Below are 27446 nucleotides of genomic sequence, written 5' to 3' on the forward strand. Positions count from 1 at the left end.
AATTGATACAATTTTATTAGATAAATTATGAATAACATAACGTATCAAATTTATCTAAAAATTAGAGAGCAAGAGAAAGAGACTAGAAATAAGGGAAGAGTAAATAATTTAAAAGGATATGGATGTGGACGTTTAAGGCTGAGGGATGGACGAGGCCAAGGCTGAAGTGGTTATCCCTTGCACCCGCTCTCTCTTTATTATGTTTGATGTGCTTACTTGACTAGATTAAATTCAAGCTCGTTGAATTTAATTGGAAGTAGCATTCTTAAAGATATTTGTTTTTCACATTCACACAGATTTAAACTCAAGATTTCATGTAAAAATAATCATAATCTCTTTCACTGGGATCAACGATCCTTGTTGACAAGTTTCTCTTTATTATTATTGCAATTTTGAATTGTCCATTTCTTTTTTTTTTTTTACCTGCATGTATCTTCCTATTAAAAGTAATCCTAATCAAAATATCATCATACACTAAATATGAATACTTTTTTAATAAAAATTTAAATATTAATTTATCATGTTATGAGAGATTAATTTTTTTTACTAAACTAATTCCCTTGATAATTGTTCATATCATATCATTGAAGATGAATATTTATTTGGGCTTGTGCTAAGACATTGGGCCTCTCGTGGAAATCCTCATGATAAGGAACTTGGGTTTTCTCAGCAAGGAGAGAAGCAACGATATGGATTTTGAGTTCATCAAAAAAAGAAACGGGTTTAAATTTTCTTTCTTTCTTTTTTTACCCCACTTCTTCAGATGATAAATGTCCAGGAAGTGGAACATTTGCTTCTACTCAATATATAAAATATATTGTAACAAATATATATATATATATACACATAAAATATATAAAATTTTTAGTATACACTTGACTGTTCATAATATGACTTAATAGTTTACTCCCTCTAGATCAAAATATAAATAGTTTTTAAAAGAAATTCGCATATCAATAGAGTTTACATTTCCATAAAAATATATATTATTTTTTCTTTTTATCCATAGCCCCAATTATCAATATACTTCATAATGAATAAGAAATAGATCTACACAAATATTTAGATTAATAAATATAAGGAATAAACTATAAATTTTTTTACACATGCTGAGTTGGTTATACTTTGAATCAGTACTAGCGAATTGAAAGTGCTTATATTTTGCACTAGAAAGAATATTTTATCTCAAACATTACAACATACGATACACATTATCCATACCTGGTAACCCATAATGGGTAGCACAAAATATAAAATTTATTATAAAATCAATCTATAACTTTATATGCATCAATATAAAATGCATAGGATAAAACAGGAGGCCTGCAATTTTTCTCTGCAGAAGCATATTATTCTCAAACTACAGGTGGTATGATTTGTTGGGGCTTGGTGTGGTCTTAAAAAAAGTTATTGGTTGCCGGTGAAAGAAAAAAGTTAAATAGAAGTTATAAGCCCACGTTCTCAATGAATTTAAAAGGTCACTTTTTAAGTAGAATTTGATGTTCTTCTCAAGTCCTATTTTATGTTAGTGTTTTGATAATTCGTTGATAATTAATCCCTGAACACACACACACACACACACCTATGTATATGTGGTGTGTTTCAATACTCCTTCATAAACAATTGTATAGTTTATGAAACTCCACTTTGAAAAAAAACAAAAACAAAACAAAACACCCAATTGTATAGTTTATGTTTAGGTTCTAAAACTCCATCATAAGAGAATTTATTTAGAACTTCATTTGATAATCAACTATTTTGAAATTCTATCATGTAATCAATTTTTTTCCATAATCAATTTTAATCAATTGAATTCCTAACAACCCTAGAAGCAAACACATATAAAAAAGTAATTTCAACTTCTCTATAAATAAAATGCAGAACTAGGAAAATATATATGAACCTGTTCTCAAGTCTAATTTAGCTAAACCAAGCCACCATCATTTTTTGTTAACAATTTAAAATTGGATAAATTAGTTCATTGGCCAGAATATAGCTATTGTGCATAAAACATGGGTCAATTTTTTGAAAATTTGGAAGTAGAGTCAAACCATTGATATACGGATATCATTTATATAGCCACTATATTAATGGTTTATCATTGATATGTATCCATATATTATTGATAAACAGTACTAATAATAAGATTTCAGTAAAAAAATACAAAATTGGTCATCATACAATAATATGTCAATAATAAATATTAAACTGGCCACGATGTAAGATATAAAAAATGTTGAAATATTATCTTGTTTTAGTCTCGCAATATGAACTATATTTACAAAAGTCTCTTTAAAATTTTATAGTTTAATTTAAACCAAAAGGCATACGTAAAAGTGCCAAACTTATTTGTTTATTTATTTTTCAATAATAATAAATAGGGAGAATCTCACTTAGAGCGCCTAGAACACAAAAATTTACATTTAGGGTCTAATAAAATCTTAAAATGCATCATACGCCTAAGGGTCATTCTTGCAAATTTTATTACAGATGAAAAAATTTATTTGCCCTTGTCTCAATAGTATGTCCATGCATGCACAATGCGGTGTCCACTCTAGCATCTTAGATTTCAAACTTTGAATTTTTAGTGATTAAAAGGGGTAGATTGAAAAAAAATTGAGTAATTAATAAGTTAATGATGTTCTTGAACCATTAATGAGATTATTGGACATTTAGACAACTTTGGAAATAGACTAGGAACGAGTTCAGGTTGACCATGCTGGAATGGGAGGCTGAAGTGGCACATGGGCTTGTTGTGCCATATGCTGCAGCGCATGACCAATTTTCGTGTTAAATAAGACACAAACTACTTTTAATTTTAAAGAGGAAAATAAGAGAAAATGAAAAGGGCAACAGAGACAAAGTTCATGGTTGCTAAGGCTTCATCATTTAAGCTTTTTGAGGGCAAGACAAGCTTGAGACACCATTAGGTAAGTTTTAGTTCCCCTCTCTTTCTCTTACATTCAAATTTCTGAGGTTGTAGGATAGGTTTGGGTGTTATTTTTATTTTCTTTTGGGTTTTGATTGAACCCATTGGCTTAGATAAGGTCTTAAAGAGTTGAATCAAACTTTCAAGCCTAAGTTTAAAGATTTTGTAGTGATTTGAGATTTTTGGCTAGAGTTTGGATGAATCTTGAGTGAGAATTGAAAAATTGAAAGCAATGTGAGTGAAGAATTGATGTTAGTTAAGTGTTTTGGTGTTAAACAAAATTATTGAGCATATCAAAAGTGTTAATTGTGTTAAAAAAGGAATTTGGATATAGTGGATGCACAAAATTATGCAAAAAAAGGGGAGTTTAATTAGAGTTATAATTAATTATTAGTGTTTAATCTTGTAGCTTAAATATTTATCGAGTCTCGTTGAACTAGTGAAACCTTGTGGAGTAACCAAATTGCCATGGTAACCCTTCTTATAATAAAACGGTTGAGATAATTAGATAATCTAATCCTTTTACTTATATATTTGAGTGGTTATGTGCTTTGCGAGAGAGAGAGAGAGTGTGTGTGTGTGTGTGTGTTATATAGTTTTTGGTGTTTTATAAACTTACATGAAGTGGTGTTAAACTTTCATATTATTTCTATGTTTGAAACTTGATTATACTCATTTGTGAATCAGGTATGAATATGAAATTTTAGTTTATGTTATTTGATCATTTCCTACAATGTAACATTGGTATTGAATGAGCAAATCATTACGAGATGGGTGTAAGTTTACCCTAGAGTCTTCAGGAGATATCGTATGAAATCCATATGACACCGTGGAGGCCCCAATGCACAGTCTCTCTCTTTTAAAAGTCTTAGTGTTATTTAAGATAGATTATGCACATAACACCCCAGGTATTTGAGAAAGTGAGAATCTGTGGTCCAAAATGAGTAAAGGTGTCTTTGGCTAAGGCTATCTCTCATGATTGGTGAACTTAGGCCGATTCAATCATATAAACTTGGTCATATTGTGTTGTTAGCTTAAAAATTCATTTGAAGAAAATAACGAAGATATAAGGTGGAGAATGTTGATTATGCATTTCATGGACTGGCATATGATAATCATGCATTTATGTGTATCCGATAAATATTTTACTTACCACTTCACACACTCATATGCTGTTTTGATATACTTGTGAATAGATTAGATTATCCAGTTATTAAATCTTCAACTCACTCCCGTGATTATATTTTATAGGTAAAAGCTTTGATGAGAGCAAAGGAAAGAAGGGAGCCGCCAATAATTGAGAGACTTGTATTTGTATAGTTTTCTCTCTCTCTCTCCCTCCTTCCCTCTCTCTCTGTCCCCCTTTTTGGCATTATGTAACAAATGATTTATAAATTTATGACTAACTTAAGATCATATAATGCTTTTGGGATCACTTGTATGAGAATATATAATTTATGGGTATCTTGGCCTAGGATAATAACATTGCTGTATGAGATCAAGATAGTAACACAAGTAATATTATTGTGATATTGGTATGTGTATGGATGTATACAGTTTGGTTGGTTGTGTTAGTGCTTATGACCCTTGATTATTGTGAATTAAGGTTTTAATGGCCAAATTATGTCTAGAATATAATATAGTTTGGTTGGTTATGTGCTTTGCGAGAGAGAGAGAGAGAGAGAGAGAGTGTGTGTGTGTGTTATATAGTTTTTGGTGTTTTATAAACTTACATGAAGTGGTGTTAAACTTTCATATTATTTCTATGTTTGAAACTTGATTATACTCATTTGTGAATCAGGTATGAATATGAAATTTTAGTTTATGTTATTTGATCATTTCCTACAATGTAACATTGGTATTGAATGAGCAAATCATTACGAGATGGGTGTAAGTTTACCCTAGAGTCTTCAGGAGATATCGTATGAAATCCATATGACACCGTGGAGGCCCCAATGCACAGTCTCTCTCTTTTAAAAGTCTTAGTGTTATTTAAGATAGATTATGCACATAACACCCCAGGTATTTGAGAAAGTGAGAATCTGTGGTCCAAAATGAGTAAAGGTGTCTTTGGCTAAGGCTATCTCTCATGATTGGTGAACTTAGGCCGATTCAATCATATAAACTTGGTCATATTGTGTTGTTAGCTTAAAAATTCATTTGAAGAAAATAACGAAGATATAAGGTGGAGAATGTTGATTATGCATTTCATGGACTGGCATATGATAATCATGCATTTATGTGTATCCGATAAATATTTTACTTACCACTTCACACACTCATATGCTGTTTTGATATACTTGTGAATAGATTAGATTATCCAGTTATTAAATCTTCAACTCACTCCCGTGATTATATTTTATAGGTAAAAGCTTTGATGAGAGCAAAGGAAAGAAGGGAGCCGCCAATAATTGAGAGACTTGTATTTGTATAGTTTTCTCTCTCTCTCTCCCTCCTTCCCTCTCTCTCTGTCCCCCTTTTTGGCATTATGTAACAAATGATTTATAAATTTATGACTAACTTAAGATCATATAATGCTTTTGGGATCACTTGTATGAGAATATATAATTTATGGGTATCTTGGCCTAGGATAATAACATTGCTGTATGAGATCAAGATAGTAACACAAGTAATATTATTGTGATATTGGTATGTGTATGGATGTATACAGTTTGGTTGGTTGTGTTAGTGCTTATGACCCTTGATTATTGTGAATTAAGGTTTTAATGGCCAAATTATGTCTAGAATATAATATAGTTTGGTTGGTTATGTGCTTTGCGAGAGAGAGAGAGAGAGAGAGAGAGTGTGTGTGTGTGTTATATAGTTTTTGGTGTTTTATAAACTTACATGAAGTGGTGTTAAACTTTCATATTATTTCTATGTTTGAAACTTGATTATACTCATTTGTGAATCAGGTATGAATATGAAATTTTAGTTTATGTTATTTGATCATTTCCTACAATGTAACATTGGTATTGAATGAGCAAATCATTACGAGATGGGTGTAAGTTTACCCTAGAGTCTTCAGGAGATATCGTATGAAATCCATATGACATTGTGGAGGCCCCAATGCACAGTCTCTCTCTTATAAAAGTCTTAGTGCTATTTAAAATAGATTATGCACATAACACCCCAGGTATTCGAGAAAGTGAGAATATGTGGTCCAAGATGGGTAAAGGTGTCTTTGGCTAAGGCTATCTCTCATGATTGGTGAACTTAGGCCGGTTCAATTATATAGACTTGGTCATATTGTGTTGTTAGCTTAAAAATTCAGTCAAAGAAAATAATGAAGATATAAGGTGGATAATGTTGATTATGCATTTCATGGACTGGCATATGATAATCATGCATTTATGTGTATCCGATAAATATTTTACTTACCACTTCACACACTCATATGCTGTTTTGATATACTTGTGAATAGATTAGATTATCCAGTTATTAAATCTTCAACTCACTCCCGTGATTATATTTTATAGGTAAAAGCTTTGACGAGGGCAAAGGAAAGAAGGGAGCTGCCAATAATTGAGAGACTTGTATTTGTATAGTTCTCTCTCTCTCTGTCCCTCCTTCCCTCTCTCTCTGTCCCCCCTTTTGGCATTGTGTAACAAATGATTTATAAATTTATGACTAACTTAAGATCATATAATGCTTTTGGGATCACTTGCATGAGAATATATAATTTATGGGTATCTTGGCCTAGGATAATAACATTGCTGTATGAGATCAAGATAGTAACACAAGTAATATTATTGTGATATTGGTATGTGTATGGATGTATATAGTTTGGTTGGTTGTGTTAGTGCTTATGGCCCTTGATTATTGTGAATTAAGGTTTTAATGGCCAAATTATGTCTAGAATATAATTGTTGATGTATGACTGTTCAATTATATTATGGCATATTTGAGTCAGTTGAAGTGATCATAAGGCCATTGGCTCTTAGTTGGTGGTTTTGGATACCTTAGGGCGAGCTTTGAAATAAATAAGGGAAATTTTGTGCTCAGGTGTTCAACTTTTAAATTGTAAAGTATTTAGTTGTGAAATGAACGCTAACAGCTGAGTAGTTCAAAAAGCTACATGTGGATGCTTGAATCACTCAAATTGAATGTCAGATGGTAAAATGGGCGCATCTCAAAAATTAGCTCGAAGATGTTATCATGAAATTAGCAATGTGCCGTGGTACAAGACTTGTGCATAGTGGTGCACTACACAATGAGAGGACTTTCCTCTTTAGAGGACGGTGCAGTTTGAAAAGTATCCAAATTGTTCTCTTTTGATCATTATATGGATTAATTTATATACGCTCCCATTCTTTCATTACTTTTTTTCTTGTGTTTTGAACTATTATTTGATGCTCAAACATTTTCAAAAAGGGTTTACTGGGATCTCAACTTTTAAACTAAAACTTTTTAAACCCTTATGTTATGATAACCCAATATAAGGAATCATCTTATTCCTAGTTATCATAATAGTGTTACGTGCTATGTCCTGATAATGTTAAAACAGACATTATGTCTATGAATTTTCAACATAGTATTTATGAATGCTCAATACATTTAGTGGACATTAATTAGAAGTATGTTGTTTCAATAAAAGTATGTCGCTCGTTATGGGCCTTTTGTTGTACAAATGTTGCAAGTTTATATATGTTTACTGTGTTGAGAATTGATAAATATTATGTGGTGTATTTATGAATATCGCGTTGTTCATCTTTTACTTGCTTGTACATTTTATTTCAAGTTAAATTATGTCCACCAAATGTGTTATGCATTCATTAATATTGTGTTGGAAATTTGAGAATATCATGTTATATATACATGGACCTTATGTTAAAATAATGGCAAATGTATCTTTTCGTCCGTAATAAAATTATAAGAAAAGCCTTCGAGTTTGCAATGCATTGTTAAATTCTATTCGACTGTATGTACAAATTTTTATGTTTTGAATACCCTGCTGAATAACATTGCTAGCAGTCAAAGAACCCTCATGAGCCTCCCCCTGCTCCTGTCAGAAAAGGTGAGTGTGATTATTAAAACGATCGAAATCTCACTCTCCTCTTTTTTCTCTTTTCGACCCATTGTTTCATGTGCCAGTAATATCCTCCTTTTACAACACGTACTGATATAGATCTGTCTATCCCGCAAAATTTTCACCGTGACATCCTTTGGCTTATTCTTTGTTTTTGTTGTCCAAATTAAATATCACCCATACACCCTCAGTCCCCCACAACACACACTCGCTTTCATTTAATTTAATATAATACCCCACATACACACAGAGACACAGAATGGCGTTATCTTTTGGATATGACGAGCAGTCTTGGATCCCAAAGCCAGCAAAAGGATTATTTTGCTTGTCTGAAATAGCGTGGGTTTTTAACATTGGCTAATGAAATTAAAGTAGCTTTAAAATTAAAAGGTTGCTACCTTTCGTAGGGGGAAATCTTCAGTATTTGTGTTCTCTCGTGTTCAACTGTATGACAAATCCGGGTGCCAAATGTCTAGTCTAAACTCGTCTCGGACCATTTTTCCTCGTTTCTGCTATTATTTATACGTGGCTTGGGCTTTTAAGCCTCTAGCTTTTGGGTGCATGGAGAGGCAGAGAAAAAGAAAGCTATTTTAATTATTTCGCCTTTTGGTATTCACTGTGTACTGTGTCATTGATTTTTCATACAACATGTATATATGTGATGCATAAGCTAGTTGGGCGGAATGTCCTCTAGAGGAGTCATTGAATGAGCAATGTCATAGCTTGTATTCTCATTAATTATAGCTATACGTTGCTGATGTTTCTGAATCTCTTTCCATCCACCACATTGAATGTCGAGGATGTTAAAAGCTGAAATCCCTTGAAAGGTGGCTAGCCTGAATTAAAATTACTATTCAAATTCAATGCCTATCCCATCAATGCACCAGCTAGTGTATACATTCTCTATTTCTCAAAACTATTTTGGCGAGACTGAAATTCTGAAGGACCAAACGACCTGTCTCGACTTTCATTGAAGTATAAGTGTTAAAAATAATGTTTCAGTTTTTTGTACGGGTGAATCAATGATTTCAAATTTCTTTAAAAAGAACTCTCCAACTTCAATTCCCATTCCCTTGGTCGACAGCCTCACCTAATATCCCTAAACTTTGTCACCCACGAGGCTAACACCAATTTAACAATTTATAATCTAAATAATAGCAGTCATAATGCAGACATGTGGACATCGATTATCCTCATGGCACCCGAACTGTGTTGCAGTTTAGGTACTATTCATTTATTTATTCCTTCTTTTCAGCTAATGAGTAGTGCACAAAGCTTTGAGCCACACAGTAATAATTCTGTTCATCGATTATTTACTCATCACCAGTTTATTAAATTTATTTTGGTTCACGTAATATACTACACTTCCTCGGTCTATAAATGTAGGTATGAAATTATTTAAAAATGTATTATTTATTATCTCAACTAAATGGAGGATAAAAGTTTTATTATTGCATCTTTTTTATATTTTTCAAAGTTGGGACGGAGTAATTATATAGTTTTTCTTGACAAAAAATTTAGCTGAGTTGGATTGAGGGACTTGAGTCAGAACATGTTTTTATGCTCAAAAATTACATGCAAATATACTTGTAAATTATCCATCAATTTTACATTTTTTGAGTAAAATAAAATCTTTACATTAATAATAAAATTTGATATCGTGATTTTATGAAGGTGTATTTAAATTTCAATCATGGAAAATTGATTAACAGAACATGTGTTTGGATAGTATTTTCTAACATTGATTTTGCAAAAACAATTTACTAAATAGAGAAAATATTAACTCATGCAAAATGGAATTTTATGAACCAATGAAATTTAAGAAAATTGGAGGTAGCTGGCCAGTTTATGTAAAGTGAAGTTTCAAGAATTAAGTTAAATGGAACTTTAAAAAATTGTGGGTGTTTGAACGACTTTTTCAAAATTAAGATTTTGAACCCTTAATTAATTTTCGAAGAGTATCCAAACATACTCCAAGGAATGAGCCAAAATTATTAATGACTGGATCAATAAATATAAAGATTTTGAAGTGGGAGAGAGAGAGAGTTTTTGATTGGTATACCCTTGTGCGGGGAGCGTGGCCCGCCGCGATTGGGTATATCCCATTCTCCATTTTGAATCTGTAGAGAACCGTTAGTGTCAATTTTGCAATTTATTGGATTATGAGAGGCAAACAACTGAGGCGCCGAAATTTCGGTCTAGGACAGGATTTCGCCCCCCGAAACATTGCACGAAGTCCACCATCACATACTCCCACTCTCTCCACCCCCAACGCCCTAATTGTCAGTCTTATCCACGACTTGTGATTCAATTTTCAGGGGTCACTCCAACCCAATGCGCCAATCTACCACTGTCCAAAGGGTAAATCGGTCCTATGGTGTTAGATTCCCCTGCTGCTCAAGAAAAGAAAATCCTGAGCCATAATAACAATTCAAATTTTAGATGTTTACGGACTTAAAAAGCCCCGGGTAACAAATAAATATATATTGTTTTTTTTTTAAAAAAAACAGATTACTGGGATCGAAATTAAAAAAGCTGCTCTTTCTCGCTTCCAACTATTTGTACTTTGTCTTGTTCAAATTGTATTTCTTGCACTGTTTAATATAATACGAAGTAATCTGAGCCTGAAATTTGATAAAACCATTTAAAACCCCTCGGAACCCATCTCGCTACAGTGTGAGTGCCGGCCTGGGACCGCGCATCGTCTTCTTTAATCGGTTAGGGACTGATTTGGAGCTCCGCAACCGACGCGGAGTCATCCTGCTGGTGATACATTTCTGTTGCTTGGGGGAGAGGGGCACGAGAAATGGAGGAAGATATGGAAATAGAGCACGTCTTCGTTGCTCATGAAATAGACCTCGATTACGAGTTCGACGCGGCTCGCTTCTTCGATTTCACTCGACCGGAGACTTCTGCCGAAGCTCATCAAGCAGAAATTTGGTTCGAAACCGCTGGAAGCTACCCTCCTTCACGTCCGTACCTTTATTTTCATTTCTTGAATCTTTTTATTTGGATGGTGGTCCTTTTATTTCATTTTCCATTTTTCAATTACTATTTGAAATCACACTGACCTACGACTGCGGCATTATGTTTCTTTCTTGGTGAATACACTGTGTTTACTTCTATTATCTGGTCACATTTTCCTCATTCTGATAGACATAGCTACATTTTCTCTAACAACTAGCGGCTCTGCTTTGAAAGGCAGATAGGATGCTGGTCTTTAACTGCTCTACCGTTTGTGTGTTTCTGCTGAAATCGAACATCATATAGCCCTAGGAATCATATTTTGCCTCTGTTTCAGCTTTTGTGGCGAAGCTTGTAATGGGAGAGGACGTTCTCATGGACAATGCGAATGCCTTACCGAAATCCAAACATCTGGAGTACGCAAGTTTGATGGATGATAGCAATGTTAGTGTTCCGTCGGCGATGGAATACTCTGAGCCTGATATTGACAATAAAGGTACGCATTTTTTTTATCCTGTGTATCTCTCTTCTTCCGTTATAACATGCTTTAGTATAGTTCAAGTTTCGATATATGTGAAGTACACTAAATTCAAGAGGAGCTTGCTATACTGCTTTTGTGCATACAAATTCCCATCACTGGACCCCTCCATTGAACTAAGTCAAAGAGAAACTGATCTGTAATTACTCGTTATATGATAAAATACCTTAATATTTGTTTCTATGATGAAACTGACTGGTTACCAGTGACATTAAAATAATAAAAAAAAAGGCACGACTATTTTGTTCATATGTCATACTCTTTGCGCATCTGCCCCTGGTAACTTTCTTTGTGGCTAATCCTTATGGACCCAAACTTCATTCACGAGCTGTGCATTAAGCTGCATCGACGATTTTAACTGACAGCTGAGGTTTATCTGTTGATAGTAGACATGTTTTTGGCATGTTCACTTCTGCTCTACAGAGTGGACCATGTGAGATTTCTTGTAAAAGATGTGCCAGGCCTGCATTTATACTAGCCTTAGCAGCATCATGTTAATGTTCACACATTCAAGAATTCAATTCCTGCCCTTCTGAATTAATTGCAACAGTAATTCATACTTTGTAGTTGGTACAAATGCCTAAACCCCTGGAGGCTATGTTGGCAATATTACTTGCAACAGCATAACAAAAGTAAAGGGCAAAACTGGGACATTGATTACCTTAATGGCCTATTTCATTTAATATTGAGACCTTTTTTCTCCCATCGAAGCTGTCATTGGTGGTTCAAACTTCTGAATTTCATTGATGATGTCTTCTAATTTTTAGTGGATGTGAAAGAAGGTGGCAATATCTCCGGCGTATTGGGTGGAATTCTACAAAATGTTGCTATGGAACCATTACGAGTAACTTCAGGTAATCAATGAGATAGCATGACTGCATGTTTAACATGCAATGTTGCCACAAAATGTTAGTGACTCAGCAGCTAGCATCTTATCATCTTTTTGTGAATGATATTTTCTAAACATTAGTTAATTAACTGTGTAAATAAACCTAGGCTTCACCAGTGGAATATCTGAGGTTGTTATGCTGTCGTTAACATGCACCTTACTTAGTTGTAATCAAACACTTGTATCACGGTAGTGTCAGCTTCTATCTTTTTTCTTTGCTTTGACTTTTTTATTCCTTTTTTGCTTGACATTTATTTATGTCTCTCTCTAGGATTTACCTTTTACAGTAAGAGTAAGACAGCCTGGGACAATTTGAATTCTAAGGCTAAATCAGCTGCCTCAAAGAGATCAACATTGATGAAACCTACTGCCAGTCAGTTGGCTAAGCAAAATCGTCCTCCCCAAATTGTTGGCTCCAGGTGAATTTTGGCAAAATGTCAATTTTTTTTTTGTAGTTAATAACGAACTGTGAACAGAATAACATTATCATACCTGGCTTGCTTGTGAAACGTATCATGTTTATGTGTTGTGCTAGATTTATGTTACCTCACTAAGGTTCATTGTCTTAAATTATCCCAAACTTTGATGAGTACTCTGTTCTTTGTGAAGTTCTAAGTTTTTTTGGGCTGGCAGCAAGGCTGTATGAATATTGCTATATTGGCTTCTTAGCATGACCGTGATGCTGTTATGCAACTGATTAGATCTCTAATTCATGGTGATGTTTAAGCAGGAGAATGAGTTGGTGATGTTTAAGCAGGAGAATGAGTTGCCAAAGAATTGTTTGTACCATCTGTTAACTCTTCCTTTTTTCTCAGATTTCAGAAGCTGCCAGGACTTAACGATGAAAAGAGTGTATCATCTATTGCTTCTGGGGTAGAAAGTCAAGCTGCCAAGCGGCAGAAACTGGATTGTGGGCTATTACGCAAGGTCCACAATTTGCTATTCTCTTCTCTGATTTTACTGATACTTTAAGAAGAAGCTGCTGAATTTGTCTGCATTTACCTCTTAGATACATGGCGATGATTGATTGAGATTGTCATCTTTTTTATGCATCAGAGATGCACAGGACTTATCCTATAGCGCGATAGAATTTTTTTCATGGGTTATTACTGAAATAAATGTTTAAAATTAGATGTTAGACCACCATGTGTGTGTGTCCTAAACTTTTAGCTGATCATTTGACTTGTTAGCATTAGAAAAATGAATCGGAAACTTACATGAATCTCAGATAACTTTGACCAACCACTTATGCTACATTGGAGATCCAAATTGCTCTGTGTCTTTTTATGCCAGGTTGCTGATGTGAAGCACCAAACTAATTTTTTCCACAAGGCACCCAAGACGGTATGAATTCTTTTGTAAATCACTTAAATCTTCTCTTACGAAAAAGTGATTGGATGAAATTGACAAACACCTTCTGATTCCAAGATGGTGTTTGTTTCTAATGTCAGCTTTTTTATGTATTTTGTTTTTCCCATTTCATCATAAAACAACACGAAGCCTTATTCCACTTGGTAGGGTCCATTTCATTATGAAAATTAAAACCAAAATTTGATCGTTTTTTTGAGCTCCAATTGCAATGCTATTGAAATGAGTAGAGGTTTATTGAACAGATGTTAAAGAAAGGGTACTCCTTGTTAAATATCCGAAGACCAAGAGCAGTTTAAAATTCTTCACGGGGAGGGAGCTATTTCTTGAGACTGGATATTTGTATATTCTTGCAGGTTGTAACTGTTGAACAGAATGCTGCACCAGCCAAGCTGAAGCTTACTATTCCATTAGAACCTGAGCTTGAAACAGCCCAAAGAGCACAAAGGATTAGGTTAGACGTTATAAACCTCAGTGAAATCTTGATGAAGATCAATTATTTTGTTGACTTGGTTGAAATCCAGAAATTAATTTGTCTTGCAGGCCTAAAAATGCCGCAGTGACAGAGCATGCAGCAGTGGCTGTCCATAGATTCAAAGCACGCCCTTTAAACCGAAAAGTTTGTATTTTTTGTCAATAAAATTGGTTTTGTTTTGTTATTCTTAGTTGCCATCGTTCTCCTAATCACGTTAGTAATTTAGATTCTTGAAGCTCCTTCTTTACCACTTCCCAAAAGGAGCACTCCACGGTTGCCTGAATTTCAAGTAAGCTCCTTATATTTGCTTTCTTAGCTCATCAAAATATATCACCACTTGCAACAATCATAAAAAGGAATTGAAATAACAGTTAAATCTGAAAAGCATGTGTCGTCCATTGCACGCATTTTGAAACTTCGTCTCCCCTGTCTTGCTTCTCACAGGAATTTCACCTGAAGACATCAGAGAGGGCGATGCAACACACATCAGCTAGTTCATCCTCTTCTCTTCAGTGCAATAATTTTGATAAGGTTTAGTTCATTTGATTTTGAGTGAAATTGTTGCTTCACAGCCTCATGTAGTGTGGTTCAACATTCTCATGCACCAAGTACATGAAAAGAAAAAAATTAAACGTAAATTAGCATAAGCTGCATACTTCTGATGACTAACCTGCATTGAAAACTAAAATTCTTTGGTTGCAGTGTTTTGACAAACCAAATACTGTCTCTGCTCAAGAAAATAGAATTAAGGACGTTACAAGGTAAGAAATACCGTGTTAAATGACCATCCTACTTGATAGTTCATGGTGCAATGGTGTTAACTTTGTTAAAACTTCTTGTTTGCCCAGGTCAAAAGTCATGACTGACCTAAAGCACGATGGTTTGGAATTTACTCATAATTTTAAAGCTCGGCCTCTAAATAAGAAGGTAATGAGACATTAGTTGGAGAGATGCAGAGAAAGCTTTTGTAACGAAATGAACTGTTTAGTTGAGTCATATTTTCTCTTGGGGGATGAGCTGTGATCAGATATTTGACTCTAGCCATAAGCCCTTGATTCTCTAGCAGCATCAAATTAAATTAGATTTTAAAAAAATTAAAAATTTCTGAGTGCAGATACTTTCTAGTAAAGGAGATATTGGTGTTTTCTGGAACAGAAAGCAGGAAACCACAGTGCCAGTGGTGAGGCAAACGTGTTTTTTTGGTCCTTCATTTCATAATATTTTTGCCGATGAGTGTAATCATATCTTGCTTCAACCCCTACAGGATTTTAATTTTCATACAGAGAAGAGGGTTCAACCGAACCCTCCGATCGAACTATTTAGCAAGGTGAATATATGTTGCCGTTATTGAGTTTTATGCCATTCTTCCTATGTTCCCCCCCCCCCTTCCCTTTTTAAATTTACTCCATTGCCAGTTATACAACTTGATTTGAATTTTAATTTTCACTCACTCAGTATTTTGATTTTTATTAAGATATTCGTACCCCATTATTTTTATACGGTTTTTTTTTTTTAATTGTTAGATGTCCTTGACATCTGAACTCCAGCCAAATAATGGATCTCAGACAAAACTATCTCCGCATTCCAACATGCTCAGAGGGGTATAACTTCTATAACTTTAAAGTGAATGCGATGGTCTTGGATGATTTATCATATACCTGAGCATCACACTGAGTTGGTTGTTTCTTGGTGCAAGGATTCAAAAGAAAATATATTAGGTTCTGTTCATCCAGTGCGAAAGGTAGTAATGGCACCGCCTAAAGATGACTTGTTGGCTTTGCTTTTGTAATCTGTATAACTAATTTGATCTATCAATTTTAAACCCTATATTTCTGTTCATTATTGCACATCAAACTTACCAATTAATCAATTTTGGAGCCGACACATGTCTTGTAGGAAAAGCATCCCATATTTTGTGGAAGGCAAAACCAATGTGGAAGTAACGATTGCAGCAGTGAAGCTAGTACGGTGTTTAGTGCCAGGAGGTATTTATTGGTGCTAGTGTTATCGTTTACTGAACTAGAATTTCTCTCCGTGCATCATTGCTGGGAAGTTTGATATCCAACAAAATATTATATGTAGGGAAAATTGACATGGTTGGCAAAAACAAAAAAAAACAAAAAAACAAAAAACAAAAACAAAAAGAGGCTTGAATGAAAATGTTAGTGTTTTATGTGTGCGCAGCAAGAATTTTCTTTCCTGTCTTCATAATTGTTGATCTTGAGCTCTTTCCAATTGTGATGTTCCAGGAGCTTGGGCATCCGGTGAAATCAAACGAAGGCAATGTTAAACAAGCTTCTGTCACAGGCATCAGATTCGAATTGCTGTTGAGATGGAAGTTCGACGAGTCCATAGTTCAATCTGAACATTGCGTAAAAATTCTTCTCAGATGAAAGATAGTTCTACGACTGCTGTATAGAAGTATTTGTACAAAAAGCAAGACAATACTTCAGCTCAGAAGAAATCAACACACCATGATCATGTATCTTGAACAACTGCCCCTTGATCATAGTATAATAAATACATTAGAAAGAGTTGTATAGCCTGAGCTTTTCAATATCTTTAACATTTTTTTAGCATTGAATCATATATACCAATGTCACATTCTGTAAGCTCAAATTTACTTGCATGCAAGAGAGAACAAAAGGCTGCCTCATCTCCCTCACACCAACCTAATGATCGGCCGAAGAGTTCGCCCATCAATCTCACTATTTAATGAATATGAGAAAAGGCAAAAAGCGTTGACGATGTAGAAGACCACATAACCGAGCCGAAGGAAACAATCCCAAAAGTAAGGAAATCCATGATTAAACTGCAGGCTTGTAAATAGGTTGTCAGGCTTCCTTAAGCAAGGCATTGTGTCTCAATTTAAGTTTATTCCTGGGCAGTGTCCTTGTTAACCGAGGTGTTCTTGGTGAGAGCTTTCTTGGTCCAACGCTTTATGTCATAGGCCTTCTTCAAAGGCTTCTTCTCTCTACCGTGTCTTCTCTTGGTTATGGCAATGGCAAGATCGTTAGGGAACAAAGTATGCCAGACGAACGCATGAAGAAAAGTGGACACGAACAAAACACACACCATCGTGGAAGACATGAAAGAAAGCCCAAGCGCAAGGCCCTTGCTTATTACCGATGGAACCTGCTCTGCATACTTGATCGTCGCCACTGACGCTGTCGTCATAGGAAACGTGTATGACCACCACGCCACTGAAAACCTGACAAACAATCCAGATGATATAAAACCTGTAAAACGGAATTGATGAAGGCACCAGTGGAACTTGGAGAAACACTGTACCTGAAACCTGTGAAGAAATTGATGCGCACCACAAGCGAACCGTAGAGAAACAAAGCGATGAAGTAGCAAGTTCTGGATAAGCCATCAAATTCACCGTATATATTTTCCCAGGCAAGACTGGCTGCGGAGGGAGCTGCGATAAACATGGAGTACACAGGGTGGAGCTCCTTGGGGAGAGCCTCGCTAGTGGGCAGTCTCTGATATAAAGTCACAAACACCACCAGATAGTGTGCGAATCCAACAGCCCACAAGAATTTGGCAGCCTCCTTCCAACCCACTTTCGAAGCTAAAATTGCCCCAACAAAATTTCCCACCACCGAGAGATGAGAAGAAGGATTTGCCACCTTACAGAGTCGTCTTTTACCCCCAGAAAGCCACTGCCCATAGATTTTGAGTTCCAGGAAGAAATATGGTGCCATGAAAACGCACCAAATGGCGGGATGAAGTGTCCCTGGGGCAATTTTTGGAGGTGCACCGATGGCTAGGAACATGCAGACAACCCAGGGCGCGAAGAAGAAGTTGACTCGAACTGGGTGGAAATATTCTCTTTTGACTGCTTCGAAGTAGAACACGCATTTGAGGATGTAGGTGACTGACACTGAGACTAGAACAGCTATGGCCAATAACCAGAGGCCAAAGTTGATGACTGGCGTGATATGGAGGAACTTGGTGGCAGGGCTTGTTGCAAGGGCACGCCACAGAACCGATTGGCTGCTCAGGCCAAGACAGATACCAAAGCATCCTATTGGAAACCGCAGAAGAAATGGCCATTTCTCATCCTTGGGCAGAAGAATGTCCTCTGATTCCTGTCACAACAGTTCATTAGCGATCCTTCTATAACTTTGTTCAACAACTTGAATGATCGACTACTGATACACAATACTATCTAAACATGCAATAGTGATTAATTGGTCACCTTGACTTCGTCTAGCTCAGGTCCACGAAGAGCTGCAAAATATCTACCCACGGGAACGCTTCTGTTAACAGATTCATCAAGGCCATTAGAGCCATCACTTCTCTGAGACTCGAGCTCTTTCTCCTTCCTCGAGGGCAAGAGAGAATTCTGCTTACTTAGAGTGGATTTTGTTTTGAAGATACTGAAGTCTCCTTTGCGTCCTCCCTCCAAACCCATCCTGTTGGCCGAATCGAACCCTCCGAAACTTCTCCCACTTCTCGGCAGAGCCTTCCTCTCATCATTAGCCTTTGACTCTTTGTTCAGCACAGAGAATCCCGTCTCAAGAGAAAGCTGCCTGCCAAAACTTTTTTGGGGTCTCTTGGCCTCCCGAACTCTGATGGGTCTACTCATTTTCTTGTCCACATTATTGCTATCCTCCATTTGAATGATCCTCTCTTCGTCTTCTTCTGGCAAGGCTTCATGCATATCCACAAAATGAGTCTGCAGGATTGTTGGTTTCCTGTCCATCTTGTTGCGCCGAAAACCTAACAAAACTAGCTCAACTCTTAAGATCAAATCTTAAACATTGATTACGTGAGAGTCATACCAAGTTTGTGCGGTATATATACATAACGTAAGCGCGGTGGGAAGGAGGGATCACGAGAAGAGACGAAAAAAGGAAGCATGTTTGGCAGAGATGAAATGGAAGCCAGTTCTTTGTGAGAAAAGGTGAGATGGGGATATGGAGTTCCCGTGAGGGAAGATCCAGAGAGTTTGTGGCTTTGCAAGGTAACAGCATGGCTAGGGGTTGAGACTTGAGAGCAACTTGAAAGTAAGCATTCACAAATCGTAAATGGAATGGAACAGAGTTTTCAACAAGGCACGAGGATTCACCCATATTGGTCCATCTCATTTTAACCAACAAGAAAGAGACTCTGCCTAATTGCCTCTATGCAGTTTCGCAAATCCGTTAGCCTCCGAAATAACACTCGTGTTTTTGGGAGGCAAGACTCTTTTCCCAACTGAAAGTTAAACTTTGTGGCTAATTTCTTCGTCGTTTTTGTCCATTAGGGATATTTCAAAATCCATTGTCGAGCACGAGAAATGTCGGAAATTTACTTATAATTGATCAATGAATATGGATCTTTTCAAAAATATGTTGCTATTATTTGAGTTTTCAGATTATTTATTATAAACTTTTTTGAAAAATTGGGAATTCAAAAATCACAAAAATATAATTTAAATATATTTCATTAGTTACATCAGTCTCTTTCAAAATGTACCAGAATTTTATGATTAAACAATTTTCTAAGTTTTACTTATCATCCAATAAATTGAAGATTAAAATTTGATTTAGCTTTTGGGGAAGAGAATTATGATGTAAGCTTGAATGCTTAAGAAATGGGCCGAGCCACCTACGAGTAGCTGGAAAGGCAAGAAACCAGAACGGGACATTGCATGTCCTATTGTGTTACTTCCGTCTAAAGTAGTTTGTGCATTCTCCCCAACACACCTAGGCACTCTGAACTGTGTCAGGTGCCCAACCCAACACTATAATACTCCCTCCCTTTTTATATTAAAAAAAATTATATCATATAATTTAAAAAAAATTAATTATAATAATTATATTTAAAAATAAAAAAATAGATTAAAATATTTTATATTAATCAATTTAAACATGCATTAATTATTTTTTATTAATATAAATTATAAAGAGTAAGTTAAAATATGTGTAATAAATATTTATTAAAATAAATAATTTTGTTTATATAAAAAATAATTAAAAAGTAATATTTTTTTTATAAATAAAAATGAAGGAAATAGTAATTCCGCTACCTCTAGAGCCATTTTTCATTATTAGCATTATGAGTTTATGACAGAGACACACAAATGTTTCCTTTTGAAGAAGTTGCCCATTCATTTTAAATCAGAAAACAACATTAATAAAGCGAAACAAAGGCAACCCACCAGCAAGTGAGGTCTTGCCAATTGCCATTAACTCTGCCTCGCTTGATTTGACCTTCCTGGTCGTCACATTCACATTGCAGTTTTTATGAAGGGAAAAGGACACTTTCAGATCTCGTAAGAAATAATGACAATAATAATAATAATAATAACAAACCATTTTCAAATGAGCTTTTATTTTCTTATTTCCAATTGAAATTTAATCATTTCCAACTTAAGGTCCTTGATTGTCATTTTTCTTTAAGGACCTAAAATGACATTTTTCCTTTTATTATTAATGAATGCATTCATTGTTCAGCTGCTTGTACTAACTAGTCGATCCCAATGAAAATAGCAACACATTTAAATACTACAGTTAAATTAATCATTTTTTTGAGTTATCAATGAATCTTATATTATTTAATTAAACCTATTGTAAAGAGACTTGAGTGTAGTTTTCCCAAATATATATTTACCTTTTTTCTTGTCATAATTCACATGAATCCAACAAAAATTTCGTATCTCATGCTAAAAACTTTCACAATTAACTTGATCAAAGTCACATCCAGCCGCCAAACACCCCTGCTTTGGGTTGGGTAGGTTAATTCCCTACCTTTTAGCACTTTGACAATTGAAAGTGATGAAAAATTCAAACAAGAGTGAGGTTCTACTCCAATTCTACCAGATGCCTAACACTTTTCTTCCCCCCCCCCCCCCTCTCTCAACAATGAACAGCCTTGACGCAGATAGCATGCTAGTAAACCCAATGAAATGTCAATAGATTGGGTCAAACACACCAGAGATCAGGAGAAACTGGTGAGCGTTATAACCATTCACATTTGGCAACACATCATAATCTTTGCCAAAATGAAAATGATATGACTTTAATGTATTTCTCATACTTGAAATGTAAGTAAAAAAAAAAAAGGACAATGACCTCACCGTGTGCTAGTTCCAACTGTCATTTTCCTCAACAAATCAGGTAAAAAAGCACGTAAATGTTGTGTGGTTGATAAAAATATCATAAAATCAACCTAGATTCTCTTAACTTAAGCTCCCTTGACTTCAGGATAAGCTTCTTTTTTCCATGCTCGGTTCAACTCCATCACAAATTCACAGTAGAACTGAACCGGAATAGCAAAGAATGTAAGTGAGATTCATTCTCGCTAATTCAGCTAATAATAATATTCCACCTCCAAGTTAAGGATTTCAACAGAACAAATATTACAATTTTCTTACAGCTAAAAGTAAAAGCTTATTCATGCACTCATTCGAAGTTGATCATTACTAATGGTTCCTCAAGCACAGGCATAATCAGACTTAAAAAGGCTTTGACCCACAGGACCAGAAATCAATCATCGAGCTTACCTTTATCATAAGCCACTCTGCACACATACAAATACCAATATACGTGCTCAACAAGCTTATCTGGAACGCAGAACCAGTACCTTGCGCTGGCCATTTGAGGCGTGCCTAATTTTGATCATTTGTCTAGCATTAACCAAGCTATATTTTCTACAAACGATTTTGGGGTTCATCAAGATTACCAAGTTTACATTTCGCTTCATAATGATTTTGCATTTATAAACAAACATAGAAATGAGCTTGTGATCAAGGATGACCACAACAAGCCTCCAGAAGCAAACAAAGTGACAATTTGATAGATTACAATGAAGGCTGTTTGATTAAATATATTATAGCAAAACCACCTGCAAGCTTGTAAACAAGCCAAAATACGAAGAATATAGATATGCAAAAGCTCCAAATCGTAGAATAACAGAATATGTACGAGATTGAAAAAAAATAGAACTTTTAAGATTTTCGTCTTTGAATCCTCTATGTGTGTTGCCCATGGATAACGAGCATATTACAAAGTTACACACGGCAAAGAGAGACAGAATTTGGGTTCTCTTCACCACTTTTACCAAGAATATTAAACCACAACAAATATAGAGAAAAAGAACATTATTCTATGCCTTTCACCTTCTTCCTATACAGTCCAATTGCTGTCATTTGATCCAATTCCTTCTATCTTTCACAGAAATCGAGTTAAACCAGAGGTAAATTGTGCAATATAAAAATAAAAATAAGCGCACCGTGTTTATGGAAATAAACAAAAGAATGTTGAGAATCATTGTCAATGAGCCATAGCTTTGGATCTCTTCTTTGCCTCGCTGTAAAGCACCACGCCCATGATGGTAATGGCGAATCCCGTCATTCCCATTACTGTGACAGGATTTCTGAATATCAAAACCGAAACAACGGCCGCCACAGCTGCCTTGGCATTTCCCAGAACTTGCAGCGTCAACGCGCTGGTGTGTTTCGTCACCAGAAAATTCGTCAGATTCACCAGATAAGCCACAGTCGCATTCCCAATCAACAAGAACAGGATGAATGGATCACCTCTAGCCTTTTCAAGCGTCACCGCCGCGACATTTCCTTCAATGTAGAGAGTGAAGGGAAGCAATATCAAGGCTGCAAGCGGAGCCATGTAGAGAAGCAAATTCATGGAGTGAAGCTTCTCTGCCTCAGAGGTCAACAAAATGCCCTGAACCACAGATTTCAAGGCACGCCCAGCAGTGGAACCAATACACACCAAGAATCCAAATAAATGAAACAAAGGCTCGCTGTTACTGGCTAAAACAATCCCAAAAACTACAGGCACGAGGGCCAAGTAAACCCCACCAGATTCTTTCTTGCAAGTAATCAAGAATGCGAATATAGCTGTGAAGAAGGGAGTAGTAGCACCAATAGCTTGGTTGAAAGAAACCGGAAGGTACCTCAATGAAGTATTGCCACAGACAACAGAAAAGCAAAAAATGGCACTCAAAGCAAAGATCTTGAGAAATTGTTTCTTGGAGTGGATTTGCTGGAGAGGAACAAGTTCAAGGAAATGAATAGCGAGGTAGCTGAAAGCGGCGCAGGATAACATGTGAAGCATTGTGAGGAAGATGGGGTAACGATAGCCATAGAAGCTGAGGAGGTACTTGTTGAGAAGGAGAACACCGATGTTGGAGAAATACCAAGAAGCAATGATGAGTGCAGTGGATAGATTAGGGGAGAGGCGGGATCCGAAACTGTAAGCGTTGTTGCGAACATCTCCAGGAGGGGTGGCCGGAATGTCGAGGAGCTGGTCAGTCGCCGCCGTATCCAGCAACCTGGGATTGCTCATTCTCCTGGTAGTCCATGTCTGAGCCTCCACCATCGCCAATGGACAAACAAGAGAAACCAAATAATCCCGATGTGCTCTCTCCAAAAAATCCTATGCCCGAGCAGGCGGGCGGGGAGAGAGAGAGAGAGGGAAGGAGGAGGAGGTGCAGAAGACTTCAGATCTAAGACGCAGAGAGGTGAGAGAGGAGTGGTGGGGAGGGGAGAGGGACGAATAAATAATGATATGCAGATAAAGGAAGGAGGAATAAAGAAGGCGCTTGAGATCCAAGGGCGAGGCTTTGGAATTGGCGTGGCTGACCGAAGCAGATGCGTTGGATGGGAAATGAATTAATTAACAACACAGAATGGGGACCGTTGTCCAAGGGAGAGGCACCAAGGTGGGGAAAGACTGTGTCGGTGTCCTCCAATGGACAATCTTTATCGCGTTATTGCTGTCAATGTGGGTATTAGTATTACCCTTTTTGTGGCATCGTAAGTGCCTATTCTGACTACATTCTACCTTACTCTCGTTCTTGTTTTCACAATCCACCACCTTTGACTCTGGTCGCCACGCATTGTAGTAATAAACAAGCGTCGCTTGCTTCCGTCCATGTGAGTTTTCTTGCAAACACAGGAAATCTTTTCTTGTGATTTGGATCTATTCATTTTTCTTGCATTCGTTTTTGTATTTTATTTTATCATAACCGTTTGATGCGTTTCTTTGGATCTTGTAAATGTCTAGTCCCCAACAGTGAGCTGTCAGCCGGCCCTGCTGATCGCATTCTTCTCTTTCCATCATTTGGGCCTCGGAAAGCGAAGCGCCCCACTTGGTCATGGGCTTAAAACCAAAGTCCCAAGATTGCGATGTTTCTACCACTTTTTACAAAGCCTACTTTTACATGGTTCAAACAAACAAAGCCTCTTTCAACAATTATAAGGTTTTTTTAAAAAAAAAAGAAACTGGAACTTCACTAACAATAACAAGAGTCAAAAGGCAATTAATCTCCATCATCACCCACCACCTCCAAGAGCACAGGTCGAGGATGATAAAAAAGACGAAAATTACTCTCAATATAGGAAGAAAATCTAGCTAACAGGTCAGCAAAAAGGCAATTAAGTCTAGCTTCGTCCGCGATATATTTAAATGGTAGTTGGGGCCACGCTCCCTGGTAAAAACACGCAATATAATAGGACAGAGAAAGAATGAAACAAAACGTGATGATGTGAAAAATATTTTTTTCAATATAAAATTTCATACTCGTCTTTAACTAAAATAATGGAGGGGCTCACATTCAAAGATCTTTTATGAGAATTATTCATAAATAATAATTAACAACTAAGTTACCATTTAAAAAAAACAAATTATTATTAACATTTTAATAACAAATAATTTTGATATTGATTTTTATCTATGAATATTTCTTTTTAAAAATAGTTGGATGTGATTCTCCCAAAATAATAACATTCAAATATTTCTCATCAAGTAATTATTAAATAAATATATTAAACATTATAAATATTTCCATGGAATAGAATAGAATTTCCAACACAAGCCAATTTTTTAAATTGATCTTGTTACTTTATAACAGAGATATAAATAAATAAATAAATTTATATACCATGCCGTGCAATTTTTTTGGCAAAATTATATTTAGGTCATACAAAAAGAAATGTATTATCAAGAGGTTCATAAAAATTATAAAATATTCTCAAATCCTAAATTATGTACAAGTTACAATTTGATTAAAGATATTTATAACTGAGCAATTAATAATTACAACTTACAAAGAAAAATAATAAGTTGTAAATGCTCCGTTGCTAAGTTATAAATATTTTTAATTAAAATTGTAAATGCATAAAATTTAAAAGTAGAAAATATTATAAATATTCTTAATCAAATTATAAATGCATTAAAATTTAAAATTTAAAAATATTTTATTAATATCATAGGACCTCTTATTAATAAATTTTTTCACGTAGGATTTAGGTGCAATTCTCCCCCAGGACGAATATGTCTTGCGGGTGAATGATCTATATTGTCGCCATCCTATCATGTTCCAATGCAATCTCACTTTGATCTTAACCAACTTTTCGTTCCAAAGGGAATTTATTATATAACATTCATTACTTCATTGTTCCGATCTCTCAGGGGAGTCAACATGTTTCAGAGGCACGAACGGAGACACGTCACTGCGCTACTTGCTTAATCTAACAGGAACAGCTCGCAGGGGTTTAGCCTTTTCCATGACAATGCCAAATTTATCTTCCATATCCTTATCCTCAGGGGTCATGCCATCTTCAAGCTCCCAGTCAAACGAGTTAATAAGCGAGCCCAAGATGAGCACCAGCATCTTCATGGCCAAGGGCAAGCCAGGACATATTCGTCGCCCAGCACCAAATGGTGCGAGCTCAAAGTGTCGACCTTTAACATCAATTTCTGACCCCAAAAACCTCTCTGCGTTAAACACATCTGGTTCGTTCCATATGCTCGGATCCCTCCCAATAGCCCAAATATTCACCAGAACTTGTGCTCCCTTCGGGATAACGTATCCGCATAGCTCTACGTCTTCCTCTGCTCTCCGAGGGAGTAAAAGTGGAACTACAGGGTGTAAACGAAAGGTCTCCTTTAATACTGCTAGCAAGTATGGGAGTCTATCCATGTCATTTTCTTCTACCGGGTTTCCTTTGCCTACTGTAAGCTCTAGCTCTGCTTTTGCCTTTGACATGGCTTCCGGGTTTCTTATTAACTCGGTCATTGCCCATTCTAATGTAGATGTAGTTGTATCTGATCCTGCGAGAAATAGATCCTGTCCAAAACCAAAGTTACTCGTGGTAAATGTCTCCAATGTAACAATAAAGATTAACTAGCATAATATATTCCAGTTAAAGGTGACATACCATTAACAAACGTTCGATCATGGTTGTGTTCAGTTGGCGGGTGTCATCTTCAGAAATACGGAGGAGGCCGTCCAACATGTCGTTGTCAGTGACATTACTTGTTTCTTGTCTCAACTGTAACCTATGGTCAACCAGGTCATGAATTATCTTCAACACCTTCCCGAAGTAAACATGCATGCGCCTTTTGATGCCCAGTGGATCCACCATCTTTAGAATAGGAAAGTAATCTGCCACGTTTGGTCTTCCAACCTCTTTCATGACATCCGACTCTAACTCTTTGAACTCGTTCACTGTGTCAGCGTGAACCAAATCCAGAGAACAAACGGAGTTCGACAACATATTGACTACAGTCATGAAAGTAGATCTTCCTATCTCTATTGCTTCACCAGTTAGGCTGCTCTGATGGATACGAGTGAGCAACTCCTGCACTTTCCAGCTCCTTCGTTTCTGAGTGGTGTCGAGAATCTTACTGGAGAATAAGAGATTGTTGCATATTTTCCTCAGGAATCGCCAACGAGGTGTGGTGGGCATGAAAGGCAGACTGAACTCGTGGTGGTTTTGACCCGTTATAGCATGGGGAATGGTACGGTTAGACAAGAGGTGATCATGGGTTTGCAAGACTTGTTTGGCGATTTCTGCGGAAGAGACGATAATGGTGGTCATTAGGCCGAGTTTTAAGCTCATGATGGGGCCATGAATCGCAGCGAGTGTGGCCAAGGACTTGTGTGGCTGTTCGCCGAGTTGGAGGATGTTTCCGATGATCGGCAACGGAGTAGGGCCCGGTGGAAGCTTGCACTTTGCTCTCTCGTTTCTTTTAGGACGAAGGGCTTGAACCATGGTGCAGGAGAATACCAGTAGGAGGATTAAGAGGACATATACTAACTCCATCTTCTTTACCGACTCGATGAAGCTCGAACTCACAGGAATAAGGGTCTCCTGTTATATGGTTGCCGTGGCTTGGCTGTATGCCAATATCGGTGTCACTGTCATGTTTTTAAACTTTAATTGACGTGGGTCTCTGTATTAATTTTCCTTTTTGCTGTGGAGTCTTTGCATTAAATCTACATTGGCACACA

The 27446-nt window shown here is 36.3% G+C and overlaps 4 protein-coding genes across 4 annotated transcripts; 1 reads left to right on the plus strand and 3 right to left on the minus strand.

Moving 5' to 3' along the window:
• Positions 1-10553: 10553 nt before the first annotated feature.
• LOC129322955 (protein TPX2) lies at positions 10554-16804 on the plus strand. Its single transcript, XM_054969423.1, has 18 exons — positions 10554-10930; positions 11260-11418; positions 12228-12314; positions 12621-12768; positions 13165-13276; positions 13643-13693; positions 14074-14171; positions 14261-14336; positions 14419-14481; positions 14637-14723; positions 14895-14953; positions 15041-15119; positions 15307-15372; positions 15457-15519; positions 15716-15793; positions 15889-15933; positions 16089-16177; positions 16442-16804. The coding sequence occupies exons 1-18, from the start codon at positions 10765-10767 to the stop codon at positions 16458-16460; spliced, it is 1545 nt and encodes a 514-aa protein (XP_054825398.1). The 5' UTR covers positions 10554-10764; the 3' UTR covers positions 16461-16804.
• LOC129322954 (guard cell S-type anion channel SLAC1) lies at positions 16714-19440 on the minus strand. The gene is made up of 3 exons (XM_054969422.1): positions 18400-19440; positions 17484-18289; positions 16714-17403 (listed from the first exon to the last, which is right to left on the minus strand). Exons 1-3 carry the CDS (start codon positions 18904-18906, stop codon positions 17067-17069), a joined length of 1650 nt encoding a protein of 549 aa, XP_054825397.1. The 5' UTR covers positions 18907-19440; the 3' UTR covers positions 16714-17066.
• A 2675-nt stretch (positions 19441-22115) lies between these two features.
• On the minus strand, positions 22116-23707 carry LOC129322698 (probable sugar phosphate/phosphate translocator At1g12500). The gene has a single exon (XM_054969035.1). It carries the CDS (start codon positions 23525-23527, stop codon positions 22460-22462), a length of 1068 nt encoding a protein of 355 aa, XP_054825010.1. The 5' UTR covers positions 23528-23707; the 3' UTR covers positions 22116-22459.
• A 1960-nt stretch (positions 23708-25667) lies between these two features.
• On the minus strand, positions 25668-27207 carry LOC129322022 (geraniol 8-hydroxylase-like). Its single transcript, XM_054968052.1, has 2 exons — positions 26371-27207; positions 25668-26279 (listed from the first exon to the last, which is right to left on the minus strand). Exons 1-2 carry the CDS (start codon positions 27205-27207, stop codon positions 25668-25670), a joined length of 1449 nt encoding a protein of 482 aa, XP_054824027.1.
• Between the last annotated feature and the right edge of the window lie 239 nt (positions 27208-27446).

Source organism: Prosopis cineraria, unplaced genomic scaffold (assembly GCF_029017545.1).
Source record: "Prosopis cineraria cultivar Desert tree isolate PC_DT_omini unplaced genomic scaffold, ASM2901754v1 PC10, whole genome shotgun sequence".
Lineage (NCBI taxonomy): Eukaryota > Viridiplantae > Streptophyta > Magnoliopsida > Fabales > Fabaceae > Prosopis > Prosopis cineraria.